This window comes from Tetranychus urticae, chromosome 2, assembly GCF_039701765.1.
Source record: "Tetranychus urticae isolate SD_2017Ah chromosome 2, NJAU_TeUrti_SD_1.0, whole genome shotgun sequence".
Classification (NCBI taxonomy): Eukaryota; Metazoa; Arthropoda; class Arachnida; order Trombidiformes; family Tetranychidae; genus Tetranychus; species Tetranychus urticae.
The window spans coordinates 5,964,926-5,980,997 of record NC_142959.1 but is presented as its reverse complement, the minus strand read 5'-3'; the positions used below and the strand labels follow the sequence as shown (position 1 = coordinate 5,980,997).

General features: G+C 32.8%; 3 protein-coding genes across 3 annotated transcripts; all 3 read left to right on the top strand.

Moving 5' to 3' along the window:
• The first annotated feature begins 73 nt into the window (after positions 1-73).
• Positions 74-897, top strand: RpL32 (Ribosomal protein L32). The gene is made up of 3 exons (XM_015934205.3): positions 74-242; positions 340-492; positions 687-897. Exons 1-3 carry the CDS (start codon positions 150-152, stop codon positions 843-845), a joined length of 405 nt encoding a protein of 134 aa, XP_015789691.1. The 5' UTR covers positions 74-149; the 3' UTR covers positions 846-897.
• Positions 898-1,363: 466 nt separating this feature from the next.
• Positions 1,364-3,342, top strand: ScsbetaA (Succinyl-coenzyme A synthetase beta subunit, ADP-forming). Its single transcript, XM_089267285.1, has 2 exons — positions 1,364-1,888; positions 2,447-3,342. The coding sequence occupies exons 1-2, from the start codon at positions 1,415-1,417 to the stop codon at positions 3,302-3,304; spliced, it is 1,332 nt and encodes a 443-aa protein (XP_089123411.1). The 5' UTR covers positions 1,364-1,414; the 3' UTR covers positions 3,305-3,342.
• Positions 3,343-4,842: 1,500 nt separating this feature from the next.
• On the top strand, positions 4,843-15,021 carry LOC107366484 (solute carrier organic anion transporter family member 74D). The gene is made up of 7 exons (XM_015934103.3): positions 4,843-6,379; positions 6,468-6,557; positions 10,828-11,410; positions 13,116-13,251; positions 13,488-13,648; positions 13,709-13,773; positions 14,114-15,021. Exons 1-7 carry the CDS (start codon positions 5,158-5,160, stop codon positions 14,548-14,550), a joined length of 2,694 nt encoding a protein of 897 aa, XP_015789589.2. The 5' UTR covers positions 4,843-5,157; the 3' UTR covers positions 14,551-15,021.
• The last annotated feature ends 1,051 nt before the right edge of the window (positions 15,022-16,072 follow it).

The following is a 16,072-nucleotide window of genomic DNA, read 5'->3' as shown; positions in this document are numbered from 1 at the left end:
TTTGAACGCTAGATGGCGCTTTTTCGGAAGCTGCATCTTTACCGGAAACTTGAGAAAAATTCAAGTTGAGTTAGCAAGTTGGGTTTTCATTTCAACTTGAATACTTTAATTTTTGGTTAGATTTATAATAATAAGTTAATTAATTAACCATGGGTGTTACATCTTTATTTAGAGGATCTATTGTCAAAAAAAGGACAAGTCGCTTCAAGCGGCATCAGAGCGATCGATATGGTAAAATTAAGGTAAGTGTTTTGTTTTCACCATGTTTCTTATGTTTCGCCTAATTTCATGCTCCCGGCTCACATGATTTATTCAATTTTTATTATCTATGTATTATAGAGGAACTGGCGAAAACCTAAAGGTATTGACAATCGAGTCCGAAGGAAGTTCAAGGGTCAGATGCGTATGCCCAAAATTGGTTACGGATCAGCCAAAGCCACCAGACACATGCTTCCTAATGGATTCCGTAAGGTTTTAGTTCACAATGTTAAGGTTGGTACAAATGATTCATTTTATTTTACTAATCGTTATTCTACTACCAGTTTGACATGATGATAACATTTTCTTTCCCCGTCTTAATTTAAGTGATGAGAATTGAAATCCTGACTCATTCCCTTTCACTAACTTACCTCAATCCTTTTGAAACAACTTGCTAATTTTGACTTCAATTTCTTTTTTATCAATAGGAACTTGAAATGTTGATGATGGTTAACCGTAAATTCTGTGGTGAAATCGCTCATTCAGTATCTTCAAAGAAGAGGAAAGCCATCGTTGAACGATCCAAGCAATTGGCTATTAGATTAACTAATCCCAACTCAAGACTCAGGAGTGAAGAAAATGAGTGATGTCACTGAGATTTTTGATCTTACATTAATAAAATTACTATTGTTTGGTGAATCCTATTAATTTAAAATGAAATTTAATATGAGTGCAGTTTTATTGAATAGGTTATGATGATTATTTTCTTATATTTCTATTTGAATTCAATGTTGCCCATATGCTCGGTGATAATCTAAACTATTTTCATCAAACTCATAGAACAACTAATTCAGGAACTCGTCCAGTTTACGTTATTCGGTATAAAATGACGCTTAGATCATTAATGCTCTCAAATCTTATATCCGAACTCATATCTTGTCATACTTTACGGGACACAGACGTGTTAGTGCCATCAGTATTTATTTAACGGTTAAACCAATTCATTCTTATTTGCAATTTTCAAGGCAAATTCAATTGTAATTCAATATGAATTTATATTGAAATTCAATTCAATTCATTGCTTTCTACTCTGGTGGCGCCTTCTTGCGGCTTGAAATCAGCTGCTCTTGATGTTGATGTGGGTTGTGTATACAGTTGTTTTATATTTCAGTTACATTTAACCTTGTTATTCCTTTAGTTTTATTTACTCCTGAACATGGCTTCGTTAATTAGAAACTGTTTAACCAATCAACTTTTCAACCGTGGTCGGCCTAGAGAATTGGTTTCTTGTATTTTCAAACGTAACCTCAATGTCCATGAATATGTTGGTTTATCCATATTACGAGACAATGGAGTAAATGTTCCTCGTTTTGGTGTCGCCTCCAACCCTGATGAGGCGTCTAGAGTAGCTTCCTCTGAGCTACAAGGTATTACTGATTATGTCGTGAAAGCTCAAGTTTTGGCCGGTGGTCGAGGGAAAGGATCTTTTGACACTGGACTGAAAGGTGGTGTTAAAATAGTCTACTCTCCTGATGAAGTGAAAGACATTGCCTCAAAGATGATTGGATTCAATTTGATTACTAAACAAACCGGTGAAAAAGGAGTACCATGTAATAAAGTGATGATCTCGGAAAGATTGTACCCTAGAAGAGAATACTATTTCGCAATCATGTTGGAAAGATCTTATGGAGTATGAATCAAAGGTTTTTTGACCAAGATTGTGCTCATGACAATTGTCAAGGTGAACCGTGTCTGAGTGGCTTTAGATAAGAAAGCCTCAAAATTATGACAAGATGCTTTTTACCGACCAGGACGTCAATGATAATATTGACAAGTTCTCGTGTTGCCTCGTCAAATTGCTCAACGTCAACTTGAATATCTTCATTCACTGTTTCCAATCTTGTTAGCTCTAGCTAATTTTGTCTGGTAGTGAACCTCAATTGTTAATATTCAGCTCCTCTAAGCTTTTTCATCTAAGTAAATAGAAAATTTCAAGTAATCAACAATTGATCCTGCTATTGATAAACTCTGTTCTTTAAAGAAATACAAGAAATATAATACAAAACTTGATGACGTCAGGTCAAGTTTGAATTCGGTTGACTGAAGTTTCTTTGAAGTTGAATCTGGTTCTTGCACGGTTCACCTGAGCTTTGTTTATTTTATTTTTTAAAATTCTAAGCTTAATCTAGATGTTTTTGTCTGATTTTTTATCTGATTTCTAACCATTGGTACTTTTTGTTCTTTTCAGGGACCTGTTATTTTGGCTTCTTCTCAAGGTGGCATGAACATTGAAGACGTTGCTCGAGATAATCCAGATGCAATTGTCACAGAGCCAATTGATATTGTTCAAGGAATAAAACGAGAACAATTGGAAAAAGTTGCCTCAAAATTGGGATTTCATCCGGACACATCAGCACAGGCTATAGAAATTATGGAAAAGTTATACAATGTTTTTACGAAATATGATGCCTCAATGATCGAGATCAATCCTCTAATTGAAGACTCGTCTGGTAATGTTTACTGTTTGGATGCTAAATGTCGATTCGATGATAATGCATCTTACCGACACAAAGAGCTACACGAACTTCGCGATTGGTCTCAAGTTGATCCTAAAGAGCAGGTTGCCTCCAATTACAATTTAAATTACATTGCTTTAGATGGAGACATTGGCTGTCTTGTTAATGGAGCTGGTCTAGCAATGGCAACTATGGATATTATTAAACTTCACGGAGGTAATCCCGCAAATTTCCTTGATGTTGGCGGTGGTGCAACAGCTGAACAAGTCACTGAAGCTTTCAGACTAATTTCATCAGACTCCAAAGTCCAAGCTATTCTTGTAAACATTTTTGGCGGTATTATGAGGTGTGACATTATTGCTGAGGGTATTATCATGGCTGCGAAAACTTTAGCCCTTAAGATTCCAATTGTAGTTCGACTCCAAGGAACTCGAGTTGACGATGCTAAAGCTCTAATTGCAGCTTCATCTTTAAGAATATTGGCTTGCGATGATCTTGATGAGGCAGCAAAAATTGCAGTCAAACTTTCAGCCATTGTCGGTCTTGCTCGATCTGCATCAGTCGATGTTAAATTTGAACTTCCCATCTAATTCTAGTTAAAGAATAGAAATTATGATTTTTAATTGTTTTTTTGTTTGTGTTTCTTCACTTATCAACACTCCACCACAATTCCTGTTCAAGTTGTTATTTGTACTCATCAGACATAACAAAGAAAAGGGCATTGGCATGGAGAAGCAAATTATACATACAGTAGAGGTTCCACTTAAGTTGTATAAATTTTGATGGGCGACATCTAACGGAATAAATTTAAGGGCTAAATTTTGAGACTTTTTCATGCTTTTTGACACATTTATAATTGATTAAAGATGAAAAACAATCTTTTTTAATGCAAATTTGGAAGTATTTTGTTGAATAATTCCACATTTGAGGTTCAATTCACTTCGATTAAAAATTGCGAAATTTTTGATTCTCATAAATTTGTGAAAAACATTAACCCGCTAGGTGGCAACCTAACAAAAATACAACCTAAGTGGGTACAACTTAACTGGAACCTCTACTGTATATTATATATACACATCCAAATTCAGATAAATCTTGAAATCTATGGAATATTGTTAAAGAAACTAAAATTATCATTAACTTTCTATCTTTTTTTCGATCCCATGCCTATTTCAGCTTAAATCCAGTGTGTTGAACTCTTTGATTATAGAGATGTTGGCTTTTCTCATATATGTCTTTGATTCACCGATTTTAATCAAATCATCTCATTCTCATTGAGCACACACAAAATTACCTCATATTGATTGAAGATTACATTATGAAAAATTGACCTCCGAGGGCTAAAAAACATTGTAATATACAGATATAAAAATATTATTATAAATAACAGTCATTTTATTCAAATTTTGTCCATCGATTCTAACACTTACAGTTAGAGCCTGTCTGAGAATTGATTACCTTATCCGATGTATAGCACAAAACTCACAATTGTCAGTAATAACAATGCAACCGAATGCTTCGAAACATCTATTTTGATTACTTTTCAAAAACTCTTTATAAAATCACAATATAACAATTCAAATTAACCTTAAACTCATCCATGTGATTAACATTTGTAGGTCCTTGATGAACTAATCACAATTTAGAAGTGAAATCGCAAAGAAAATCGAGGGTTTTTAAATATGAATCAACTCATGTTTCTAGTTATGTTAAACAGTTGATCGTTGGTTATCGACCCATTCATTTAAGTAAGAGTTTAATTCCTTAGTAAAATCTTCAAAATGATTGAGTGAATTAACGACTATTTTGGTGTGATATTTTACTCATAGTCATTGTTAAATTGTTTTTGATTGTGATTGACTGACTTGATATGGTTTGGTTAAATGAAAATTCAGTCAATCTTAATAAAAAAGATTACCATGATTAAAGAGGAGAAGGATTGGGTCGTCAAAAGTATACAAAAAAAATTATTACCCTACAGAGCTCATTTCAAATCAATTTTGCTCATGATTAACGTGATTTCAGTACAATTTTCATCAACGAGATGTCAAGGCAAGTCTTTGCAGATGAATAAAAGAAAAAATGACAACAAGTAAAGATGATTATCTTCTCTTTCTCTTCTTTCTTTCTTTCTGTTTCTCTCTCACCGGTTTTTTTCAAGCCTTTTGTTAGTTTACTTTTTTGATGCTTTCTTTTTGTGGAGTAAACATGAAATACTGGATGTGCAGTTGTTGTTGTTAAATCACATGAAACCTTCTTTAACCTGTTAACTCAATGTTATTAGTTTGATTATTTTGAAAATTATCTCAATCTTTATCAATTTTACCCTACTTAATAGTCTTGTGGAGTTGTTATTTTGGCAATTACTGATTTCTTTTTGTCCTCTCTACTCTGTCTGCCTTTGTAACAAATAAAGTCACTCTTGTGTTGACACTTTTTTGACATGATTTCTAATACTGTTTATGTGCCTCCTGAAAATGAATTGAACAGTATTTCCACTCAGCAGAATGGTTTACTTGAACCTGATGATGGATCAGTTGCTGTCACTGTTAATAGATCTCTAAGTAACTCGGGTACAACAAATGTCAACCACAGTGAATCTACTTTTTCTCATAGTTCATCTTCAAAACCATCTCAAGTATCTACATTGAATTTGACGACATCACCTTTAACGTCCACTTTAACAAAAGCTATACCAGTAACAACGACACCAGCATCAACAAAAGAATGCATTTTGGAGGAAAATACTGAAACAACTTCTTCTACATTAAATCCAATAATGACTACATCATTGACAACCAAAGGAGATTCATCTACAGGTAACCATACACAACCAGTAAATCGTGTTAACCATTCCTCATCTGTGTGTAAGATTGATTCTGCCAGGAATCATAAAAATGCAGTCGATGATTATTCTTGTGGATTGTGTTCTTTTAAACCTAAATATCTTCAACCTTGTGCCAATAAAAAGACGTTTCTTGCTGTTTTCTGTCTAACCTCGGTTCTTCAAGGAATGTTTTATACCTACTTTGTTTCCGTTTTAACCACAATCGAAAAACTGTATCAAGTACAATCAAAGGCAACCGGATTCATCATGTCAGCCACCGAGATGGGTCAAATCAGTGGTGTCCTCTTTTTAACTTATTATGGTGGCCAAGGCAATAGACCTAAATGGATTGCCTGTGGTATGATTGTTTTTGCCTTGGCTGCTCTACTTGCTGCTTCACCTCATTATTTTTTTGATGATTTAGCTCGCAAACAATTTTCACCTCATCCAGTTATTGATTTTTCTCAATCATTGCCATCTTCCTCAGTATCATCCTCATCATCATCACCACCATCCACTCTCTCTTCCGAATTTAGTCATTTAGATAAGAAAAATATTGGACTGCTGTTTGTGAAAAATCAATTATGTTCAGTGTCCAAGTTTAACGATGATTTAAATCAAAATTCATCTGCATTTCTCAATAGTTCATCTGGTACTAATGAATCTCAATGTGCCTCAGAAGAAAACACCAATAAAGCCAACCGTTTGACCAATTCGGTATTAGCAATTTTCTTCATCAGTCTGTTGTTTATCGGAATTGGTTCAACAACAACAAATACTTTAGGTATACCTTACATTGACGACAATGTGGCTCCGAAAGATTCACCTCTTTATTTCGGTATGTATTCATGCTAATAACAATCAAGTCATTCATTTGTGTGTCCGTAATTGTTAAAGTCTAATTTTGTTATTGTTAATTTTTCCAGGCATCACCATTGGAGTCAAAATTTTTGGTCCAGTTATTGGGTTCCTTTTAGGTTCAGTGTGCACCAATATTCACATTGACTTTCCTTTTGGTGAGTTTTCTTATTCTAAGCGTGAAACCAAACTAATTTTTACTAATATTAACGTATAAATTATTATCAACACTCAACTTTTTTCAAAACTACCTCAAAACTGGCGGCTCTGGAAGAATCATTGGTTGCTTTTTGCGGCAAAATAATGTGTGTCATTGAAAGTAGCTTCTAGTTGCAATTTGTTGGTTACTTTTTTTCAATTTCATTTGCGGGTTATTATGTATACAATTATGTATTTAATCCTCTTAATACCCAGCTATTTATCTTATGAAATCACTGATCTGGCAAAATACTCAATTGCTCTTAATCCTTTTCAAAACTGTTCATCTTATTTGTTACCAAATCAAGTTACTTTTATTTTCTGTTATTTACCTGTTCTCCTTTTTTTCCTCCTCAACTCAATCTAATCTAACTTAGAAGTACAATTAACGATAAAACGGCACGATTGAAGCAACATTGGTTTATTTGATTTGATTATAATTTAGGATTGTTGACAATTGAGTCTCATTGCAACACGTTAGCTTTGCTTTCCATCTTACCATCTTGAACATCGTTCTGATACATCATCACTATTGGTTTTTGTCTTCTTGTGCCACAATCTTCAGATTAGGATCAGCTTTTAACCTTAACATCTTCTTAAAAACCATTATGAAATCCATCGAAACTGAGCTTTATCTAACCAAAATGTCTAAGACCACTTTAAACCAATATTTGGATACTTGAAAGTGGACCCTTTTCAACATTTTACAACAATCGAAATGGCTAATCATCATCAATCAAAGTCAAAGTTAATTGGCGCAGCAAAAACATTTAACCCTTAAGCAACGCTTTTACTTCACAGGAGTTGTCCATATGCAAAAAATTATTGGAAACAAAAGGGTGGAAATATTTGAATACAAAGACAAAGCAAAACAAAAAGGAAACGAAATATAAACAAAAGAAATGCTCTACAAATATCATTGATCTGATCAACCTGTAACCTAACCTGCTGAAATACAATGTATTGAGGACATTGATTACAATGAAAAGATTGGTTCACAATGGTTTGTTCAAGCAAGACAAATAATCATAATAACCAGCCCTTTGTAAATATCCATGGAAAACTATCATTAGGAACAAACAGCAGTTGTTTATTTTCCAGTTTACCAAGGCGATTGTACCTTTTTAAAATCGCATATTTAAATATTACCTGTTGTAGCTCTGGGTTGCAAGATTTGTCGAAGATAATTATGTACATTTGTATTATGACTGTAAAACCAAATCTTGCCAGTCAAAGGTATTCAAGATTATTATCTTTAAGAGGCCGGAGCTTTACCAAAGTGTTGAGTAAAATTATGAATATTAGCTTATCTAATACTGCATCTTGGAAGCCAAGTTGATCAACTTTATGTAACCATTTTCACCAATTGATTCCTCCAAATTCTGGTTATGCTCAACTGAAATTGACCAATTGCCAATCAATATAAATCATCTTATAATCACTTTCACTGTTCTAATTGTTCACATTTAACCAACATTGAATAAGTTCAACAATGGGATCAGTGGATCAATTCAACTGCTTTAATACCTAAATTCAACACTCAACGCTTACTGGAATTGTCCTGAATCTCAAAATATACACATTTCTCTTGATTGGGTAGATATAATGTTGAATGAGTTCAGTTTCACTTTTTCTTGGCTTGTTTAGAGCTAGACAAATTGACGGATAAATCGCCCAGTATTGAACAATTAGTGTTACAATTTTAAGATTGCAGATGAGTGTAAATTTGATTGAATTTGCTTCATGTTGCAAGATCACTTTTCCAAGTTCAGTAACTTTAATCATCATCTTAAGTATCAATCTTTTCACATTTGCTTGTTGAAAATTGTCTTCAATTTATTTTTACCCTTGAAACAAATTTCGTACAACCACCACCCTTTACACTGTTAACCAATCTATCAGAGGCTATTAGACTTTGCTGTTGATTACTGTTAATGATTCTGTTTTTGTTACATTTAGCCAACATGATCAGTGTAAAAGTAATCTGGTTTCAGAAATTGGGTGAACATAGTGACTACTTGAATGCTCAAGATAACCTTGAAATTTAATTGTGTAATGTTAATTTTGCATGATTTATACACTTGAATTTTTCTCTTTTCTCACCTTTTTTCTTGTTTTACTGTTTTTTAGTTGCCTCCTCATCTGCATCATCTTCATCGCTATTTCTTGTTTCACTTGGTTAAATTTGTTCCCTGATTGCAAGGTCGCTGTGAAGGTTGCCCATGAAAACTAACAATAACAATAAAATGCTAACACTTATATGGAACTTTATCCAGATATTACTTACAACTTGTAATCTTTTTAGACTCAAGTAGGAGAGACTTGTGCAGAATTAATTTGGATATTAGCATTTCAGCTTTAACTATTTTCCATCTTTGGATTATTCATGATTCAAATTATGGGCTCTAAATTCAAACACATGTACAAACCTTGAATAACCATTGGACTTTCAGTATCAAGTTCAACGTGGCATTCAGTAATAGATGAATTTTAAACATAAGGAGAGCAAATATTTTGAAATGTTGAGCAAAAAGATTCTTTTATCTTGGTTTTCACCTAAAGTAAACCAAATGTTTGCCTGACAATGTAGTGCTTGAAGACAACAGTAATTCATCAGACATTTGATTAACACTGGGTATTCCCCAACCAGAAATGTGTCCGGTTGACCTAAAGAAAAAGATGAGGAAGAAAAAAAAGAAAGATAAAGAGAGAGAGAGTGGGCAATCCTTTTCCATGAGTGAAATTATTCCCTTTAAGATGATTATTGGCTTGCAGACCAGTTGTAGACACTGTTATTTAAATTGGAAAGATTCCTGGTTAAACATGATTTATATAATCTTGGTTGGCTATCTTTATTGCCAGTAATGATGATGATCATTATCATGATGATTGAAAAGGGATTTGTCAAGACTTATGATGGACTAGATACAAGTAATATTACCTCACACAGCCAGTACCAAATCCGGTTGACCAGGTAACCTTGATTGGGTTTGCCCGCTCAAAATGAAATATACAAGTTTCTTCAAGAAACCTTCTTCCTCTTCACTCTCTTCATAATTAGATTTAGCTAATTTTTCAAGTTTGCTAGATTCAATGATCCATTTATGATTATATATTTAATGTAATCAAAGAGTTGATATTGAGTTAAGTAATCCAGGAGAGAAAGGGATTTGAAATTAAGTCGCAATAAGCTTTTTTTAGTTACTTTTTATGCCACCAATAAAAGCATCAATCTTGCCATTATGGTTAACATGTTGCGGCTAATTTGTGTTGAAGGTGAAGGTGTATTAAGATTAATTTATTATTTTCCTTTTTGTATAATTTTTTCTTCTTCTTTTTCATCTTTTTACTTGCAAGTGATGGTGAAGCTGATGATGATGAACATGGATAATGACGATGATTATGATTTGAAATATTGAGCTTAACAGGTCTTATATAACCTCAATTTAAATAAAAAAAGAGCCTGAGTTAATTAGTTTCAGCCATTTTTGCCCATTACATTTCTGGTTAACCTTATATAAATAATTGAACCTGAATCTAAAAGAGAGTAGATCTAAATGGATCGCTGAAATGGCTTTTTTGCAATGTTAATTAATGTTAAACACTAATCATGTTTCAATCTCTCACCGATTCTAATCTTGTCAGATTTTACAGATTTTATGCTCAAAGTATCGACAATTTAGTGACTCAGTTTTGCTTGTTTTTATTCATTCACAATGAGAGCTATATTTACGTTGAACAGTCTCATCAAAATTACAAATTTAGCTTTGGTCAAATATTTTCATTCAAAGCCTGGCAAAGGGTGAAAGCAATCGATGGGCTTATATAGATTGACCATCAAGTTTGAATTAATCATCATTTAAATTGTATCTATGTTGTAAATTGATCTTACTTTCAGTACAATTTGGGTCTGAAATCGGTTGAAAGTTGACAGAGTAACAATCTATTTTTGTTGCTATCACATGTAATCAAAGCTCATCTTGTTTACACAAAATTGAGATGAAGTGCCAATTTTTATCCTTGAATTTCTGATTCAATTGCTAAGGAGTTTCAAAGTTAACCTTGATTCAATTAACAGAGCCGAGCATCTTGATTATCTTCTATTATTATAAATTAGAAGTTAAACTCGTTAATTTATGTGTTGATAGCTAGTTGGATAAATTATAAGATTTCATTTCACTTTCAAGACTAACTTTTTAAACTAATGAAAATTTTTTTGTTTCGCTTCAGGTGAATCATCGATTGAGAATCCTTCTGATCCACAATGGATTGGTGCTTGGTGGCTTGGAATGATCTTTGTCTTTCTCACGTTATCATTTGCCTCCATTTTCATGATGGCATTTCCAAAAAAACTTTCCAAAGTGAATGACTACAATGATAAAAGAAAGGATACATCGGATGAAGATCAGCAAATGGTCGCTACATCGACGACTGATGCAGAATCACATCGGGCAAATTTGAAAGATTTCCCATCAACTCTTCGGCGTTTACTCAAGAATGATGTTTTACTCTTGAGGATAGCTTCGTCGGTACTCCATTTATTGCCCATAGCGGGTATTTATACCTTTTTACCCAAATATTTGGAGTCACAATTTCAATTGACTGCCTCACAGGCTAGCGCTGTTACGGGTATTGCAGGCATTTTGGTCATGGGTTTTGGTATATTTGCAAGCTCCTTTTTCATTGGCAGATATAAACCATCGCCGAAGTTCGTTGCTCTCTGGATTGCAGCTGCTGCACTTATTTACTCAATAGGAATGGTGATACTCATGGGTCTTGGTTGTCCAATGAATGAATTTATTGGATACAACAGGTAATTATATTTTAGCTTATTGCGCGTAACAATTACAATTTTTAGCTTGGATTCAGACTAAAACATATTAGGTTGTAATAAGATCATCATTTCCAGGCACATGTTTATCTACCAAAAAGTTTATTGAGTTGCAATCCAGACAGAATGATTCAATAATTGCACAATTACCAATACAACGATAAGGATTTAACATATATGAAGATTTAAGTTCGAAATAAGTAAGAAAATACGGTGCTTAGAATAGTAAGCTTTCAACTCAATAGATGCCAGCACTCGAAGTACAACTAGAATGAAAGAAATTTTCATGAATTTTCCAAATCGGATCTAACCTAATAAGTTCATATACAGCCACGAACATTAAGTTTCGTGCACTTTCAAAGAAAGATACGCATATAACTGATTATCTAATCAGAGATGCTTTAAAATTAAGTCTAAATTGATTAGATAATCAACTATATGCGTATCTTTCTTTGAAAGTGTACGAAACTTAATGTCCGCGGCTGTATTATTTTAAATTAATGATCAACATAGGGTAGCATAGCATAAAACAATCGAAACTATTATTTTGTATAGTTGACCGAGCCATATTGACTATCCATAAATCGACGATTGAATTTCAAAACAAGTATTAGAAAGTAACTATCCAAACTAGTTGTACTGACTGAATGAAAAGAATCAATAAAGTAGAACTTCTCTCGAAACGGTCCTTAAATTCAATGTGAATCTTTAATGGAATTCATGTACATTTTTGTTACTCAAAATTATCAAATTATGCTTAATTTTTCCAAGTTTGCTGTTAGAATTAGATCAAACAAACACTAAGTTGAAGTAAATCTATTGATTAATGATGCAGCAATAATATACTGATTAGCGAAATACTCTAGCTCTCTTTAAGTCATGAGAGTACCAGATTTAATAAAGCAACCAATTTAGTGTAACCTTGAGTTGTAAATTAAAGCCTAAAAAATAGATTTTGTAGTTTAAAAAATTATTCAAATGCAGTGATTAATCTGTAATCTTCTAACACTTAGTCTTCAGATCGAATGATCATAGTTATTATCGTTTATCATTACAGCTTTATTATTTTAGTTATTAAAAAACTTCCGTTTTTCTTGATAAAGTCAACTTGATATTGAAAGGTTTTCATTCCATCAAGTACATGTATTTTGTATTTGCGTCATATACTCATACAAATAATTATAGATTTCCATAGTTCATTAATTTAAAACAAGAAAGATAGCTTAAAATAGTAAATAATCCGAAAACTATATGTTAATAGTAGAAAAAGACGGAAATGAACAATATTAATCGATTGGTGAAAAATTCTTAGGTATTCAATAACTACGCTTTTAGCAATGCACTCTATATAAATAATTTCCCGATCGACGGTTAATTTATTAAAAATTGCAAAATTAGCTGGATTAACACATTTGAAATATAAACTAACTTTGACATGCAAGAAAAGCATGATTGAAAATGAAAATGGAAGAAATCGGCCTTTTCATGTATTATTCAATCATAAGTTTGTCATCGTTGCATAACCATTGTCAAGTCCAACTTACAAAACAAGTATTTAAAAAGTTATGTGTGAACAAATTAAGTACTGCAATAGCTCCCAAAATAATAAGTTACTAGAATTATCGGTTTATCTCCTGTTTTTAATATTAAATCATTTTTTAATATGAAACATTTTCATAATTTACAGTAATGGCCCAGATAAAGCTTGCTGGAAAGACTGTTCCTGTTCTGGTCATTTTGCTCCTATTTGCACAAGTCAGAAAACTACTTACCTTTCCCCGTGTATTGCTGGCTGCACCAAAGTTACTCGCAATTCTTCATCGGTAAGTTTTGAATTCTCATTTGCTTCAGCATAAATTTAACGCTAAAAGGTTAAATCTACTGCATATAACCTTTAAATGAATAGTGTTTCCATGAGTTCGAAAATCAGGGGGATAAGTGGAATATCCATTCTAAATTTCCCTTGATTGGCTTAGACCATCGAAATTCTATCGATCTAGGTTACATTGAGCCTTCTTATCTAAATCATTTAATGAATTTTCCTCATGTTATTTTATAGTATACATACTCGAATTGTGGCTGTCTGGATCTCAATGTTACAGCAACAAGTGGTTATTGCCCGCTGGAATGCTCTAATCTGATTTGGTATATCGTGATATTTGCTACAATAGTATTGGTACACTCTACTTGTGAAGTTGGATCGATGCTGTTGACTCTCAGGTTTAGTATTGAGCATTTAATATTACATTTTAATCATTATCAATCGCTATCTTTTTACAGGTGCGTCGAACCACATGATAAAGCCATGGCCTTAGGTCTTGTTTCTTTTTCAATTGGACTTTTCGGTGAGTAAAAGTTCTCTATGGACTCTGATAAATTGCCATTCATAAATCACATAAATAACCGTTCACTTCAAGCGGTTAATAAATAGGATTCAAGTCAAATTTATGGACTAGTTTGGAATAATAATAATTGATAATTCTCAATGATCAAATTAAAACTAAATTTGATCAATTAAACCTATTAATTACTTACATATAAGAGTTTGCATTTTGTCCCATTTTTCATTTATTACCTCACGAAAAGTGGTGCATATAAACGAGAAGCTATTCTCATAGACCAATAACAGTTATATCTAACATCAATACAAACTGATTTTTAATTTCATTTTTCTATAACCCACAGGAAATGTGCCTTGTCCGATCCTTTATGGTACTGTTGTCGATTCCGCTTGTCTTTTTTGGGAAGAAAACTGTGGTAAACTTGGTGCTTGTCGAATTTACGATTCGTTTAAATTCCGAACTACTTTTCATGGTTTAACGGCCTTTATTATGTTTATTGCCTGTCTTGTCGATATTTTTGTCTGGTACCGAGCATCATCCATTGATTTTGGGCATGAAATTGAGGTTCAACAAAATGAAGATGAAACAAAAGTGAAGCTACAATCCCCAAATGCATCCGATGACAAATCAACTAATGTTCCTAATGATGAAGATGAAGACGAAGAAGATGAAGAAGACGATTTTGTAAAAGAGGATAAAAACTCAAATGGAACCAGATCAAGTGAACTGAAACCATTGAATGTCGTCAAAGTCGATATAAACGCTGATGACATGGTTTAACCAGATGAACCCATTTTTCAATTAAAGCATAATCTACATCAAAACCTATGGTAACATGCAATCCTTTACCAAGGAACCTGTTAACTACCACAATCAAAAGAGATTTCAATATTTACTCGGTTAACCAGTTTTTAAGACGAGATTGATTTTACTATAAAAATTGTACATAACTATACATATACATCTATTGTGATTCCAATTTTACTGGTATTAATTTTTGTTGCAATCACCAATTATAAATACTTATCAATCAATTCCCAACGAATCAACCAACCCGATTCCACGACGAAAAAACATGAATAATTTGCTGAAAATATATATTTCTTGATACACCATTTCTATACACACCATGACCAACCATTTGTAATCCATTTGGGTTCAGCCAAAAGCAAAGCAATGACACACAATATTTCAGTTTTTGTATTATACTAAATTTAAAATTAAACTTGTTGCCTAACGCCTGTGATAAAAGACATTTGCCATTAATTTTCAACCCAAATCCTAAGTGTAAATTGAAAGCGTTAAATGTGCGTTTTATGGACAATCAACACCTAAATACGCTCTAATGGACTCACTTTTTATCACAGCGATCACAATATTTTAAACAGTTGAGAGTAGCAAAAAAAAGTGCAAATATAATGTATTATCAATCACAATAAAGCGAGTTAATTATGTCAGTTGATTGTTTCATGGTTTACATTTTAACTTAGGCCTGAAATGAATAGCTTAAAGCTGGCGAAATTGTTACTAAAAGACTTTTATTGACCATTTTTTCACTTTAAAATGAGCCAAAATGAACAGACAAAGATAATTGAATAGATAATAATCTTCAACATCATCATCATTATCATCTCCATCACCATTTTTATCATCTTCATCTTCATCTCTATTTCCCTTTCTCTCTGGGTGGCTCTTCAATGAAAGCCTTTAACCAGCCTTTTTATTGTTGTTTATTTTTGCAAAACCCTAACACTGGACATTCAACCACTATTAACTCAACTAGACTAGTTAATTGTCCAACTGTCCAATTTGTCTGGATGGTTAAGAAAAGAGAAATGTTCATTTCTTTTGATTAAGTTTACAATATTATTTTACCAGCCATTTCAATCAACACAGAAGCTTTAACCATTACTTTATACCTTTTGTTGATAATGATACTGAATGATGGTTTGAATTGTTGACCATTTCAATTGTTGAATTTTTTTACCTTCATTTTAAAAATTGAAGTGATTCGTTAAATTGTTGATCCCAGTCCATTTAACAGTCACCATTAAGGCAACAAGTCAACTTAAAACATCATTAGCAGGTTGCATAAACAGTCAAATTTTGTTTTCCTTGTTATTCCTTCTTGTTTATTTACTTTATCATCATGATAATCATTTTTCATCACCATCATCCACATCATCAACCTTCATTCCTAACATTCCCTGAATCAATTAAACTGTCAATTAATTGAATATATTTGATGACAACTTAATGTTTGACAACTTACTAAATCATGAGTGAAAGGCAAAATTTGGGC

What these genes read in the sequence shown, in the direction of transcription:
- RpL32 (XM_015934205.3), top strand. Translation starts at nt 150, where the DNA reads ATGGGTGTTACATCTTTATTTAGAGGATCTATTGTCAAAAAAAGGACA. An exon ending in ATCGATATGGTAAAATTAAG is followed by an intron (nt 243 to 339) that starts GTAAGTGTTTTG and finishes TATGTATTATAG; the next exon opens with AGGAACTGGCGAAAACCTAA. An exon ending in TTTTAGTTCACAATGTTAAG is followed by an intron (nt 493 to 686) that starts GTTGGTACAAAT and finishes TTTTATCAATAG; the next exon opens with GAACTTGAAATGTTGATGAT.
- ScsbetaA (XM_089267285.1), top strand. Translation starts at nt 1,415, where the DNA reads ATGGCTTCGTTAATTAGAAACTGTTTAACCAATCAACTTTTCAACCGT. An exon ending in TGTTGGAAAGATCTTATGGA is followed by an intron (nt 1,889 to 2,446) that starts GTATGAATCAAA and finishes TGTTCTTTTCAG; the next exon opens with GGACCTGTTATTTTGGCTTC.
- LOC107366484 (XM_015934103.3), top strand. Translation starts at nt 5,158, where the DNA reads ATGATTTCTAATACTGTTTATGTGCCTCCTGAAAATGAATTGAACAGT. An exon ending in TCACATTGACTTTCCTTTTG is followed by an intron (nt 6,558 to 10,827) that starts GTGAGTTTTCTT and finishes GTTTCGCTTCAG; the next exon opens with GTGAATCATCGATTGAGAAT. An exon ending in GAATTTATTGGATACAACAG is followed by an intron (nt 11,411 to 13,115) that starts GTAATTATATTT and finishes CATAATTTACAG; the next exon opens with TAATGGCCCAGATAAAGCTT.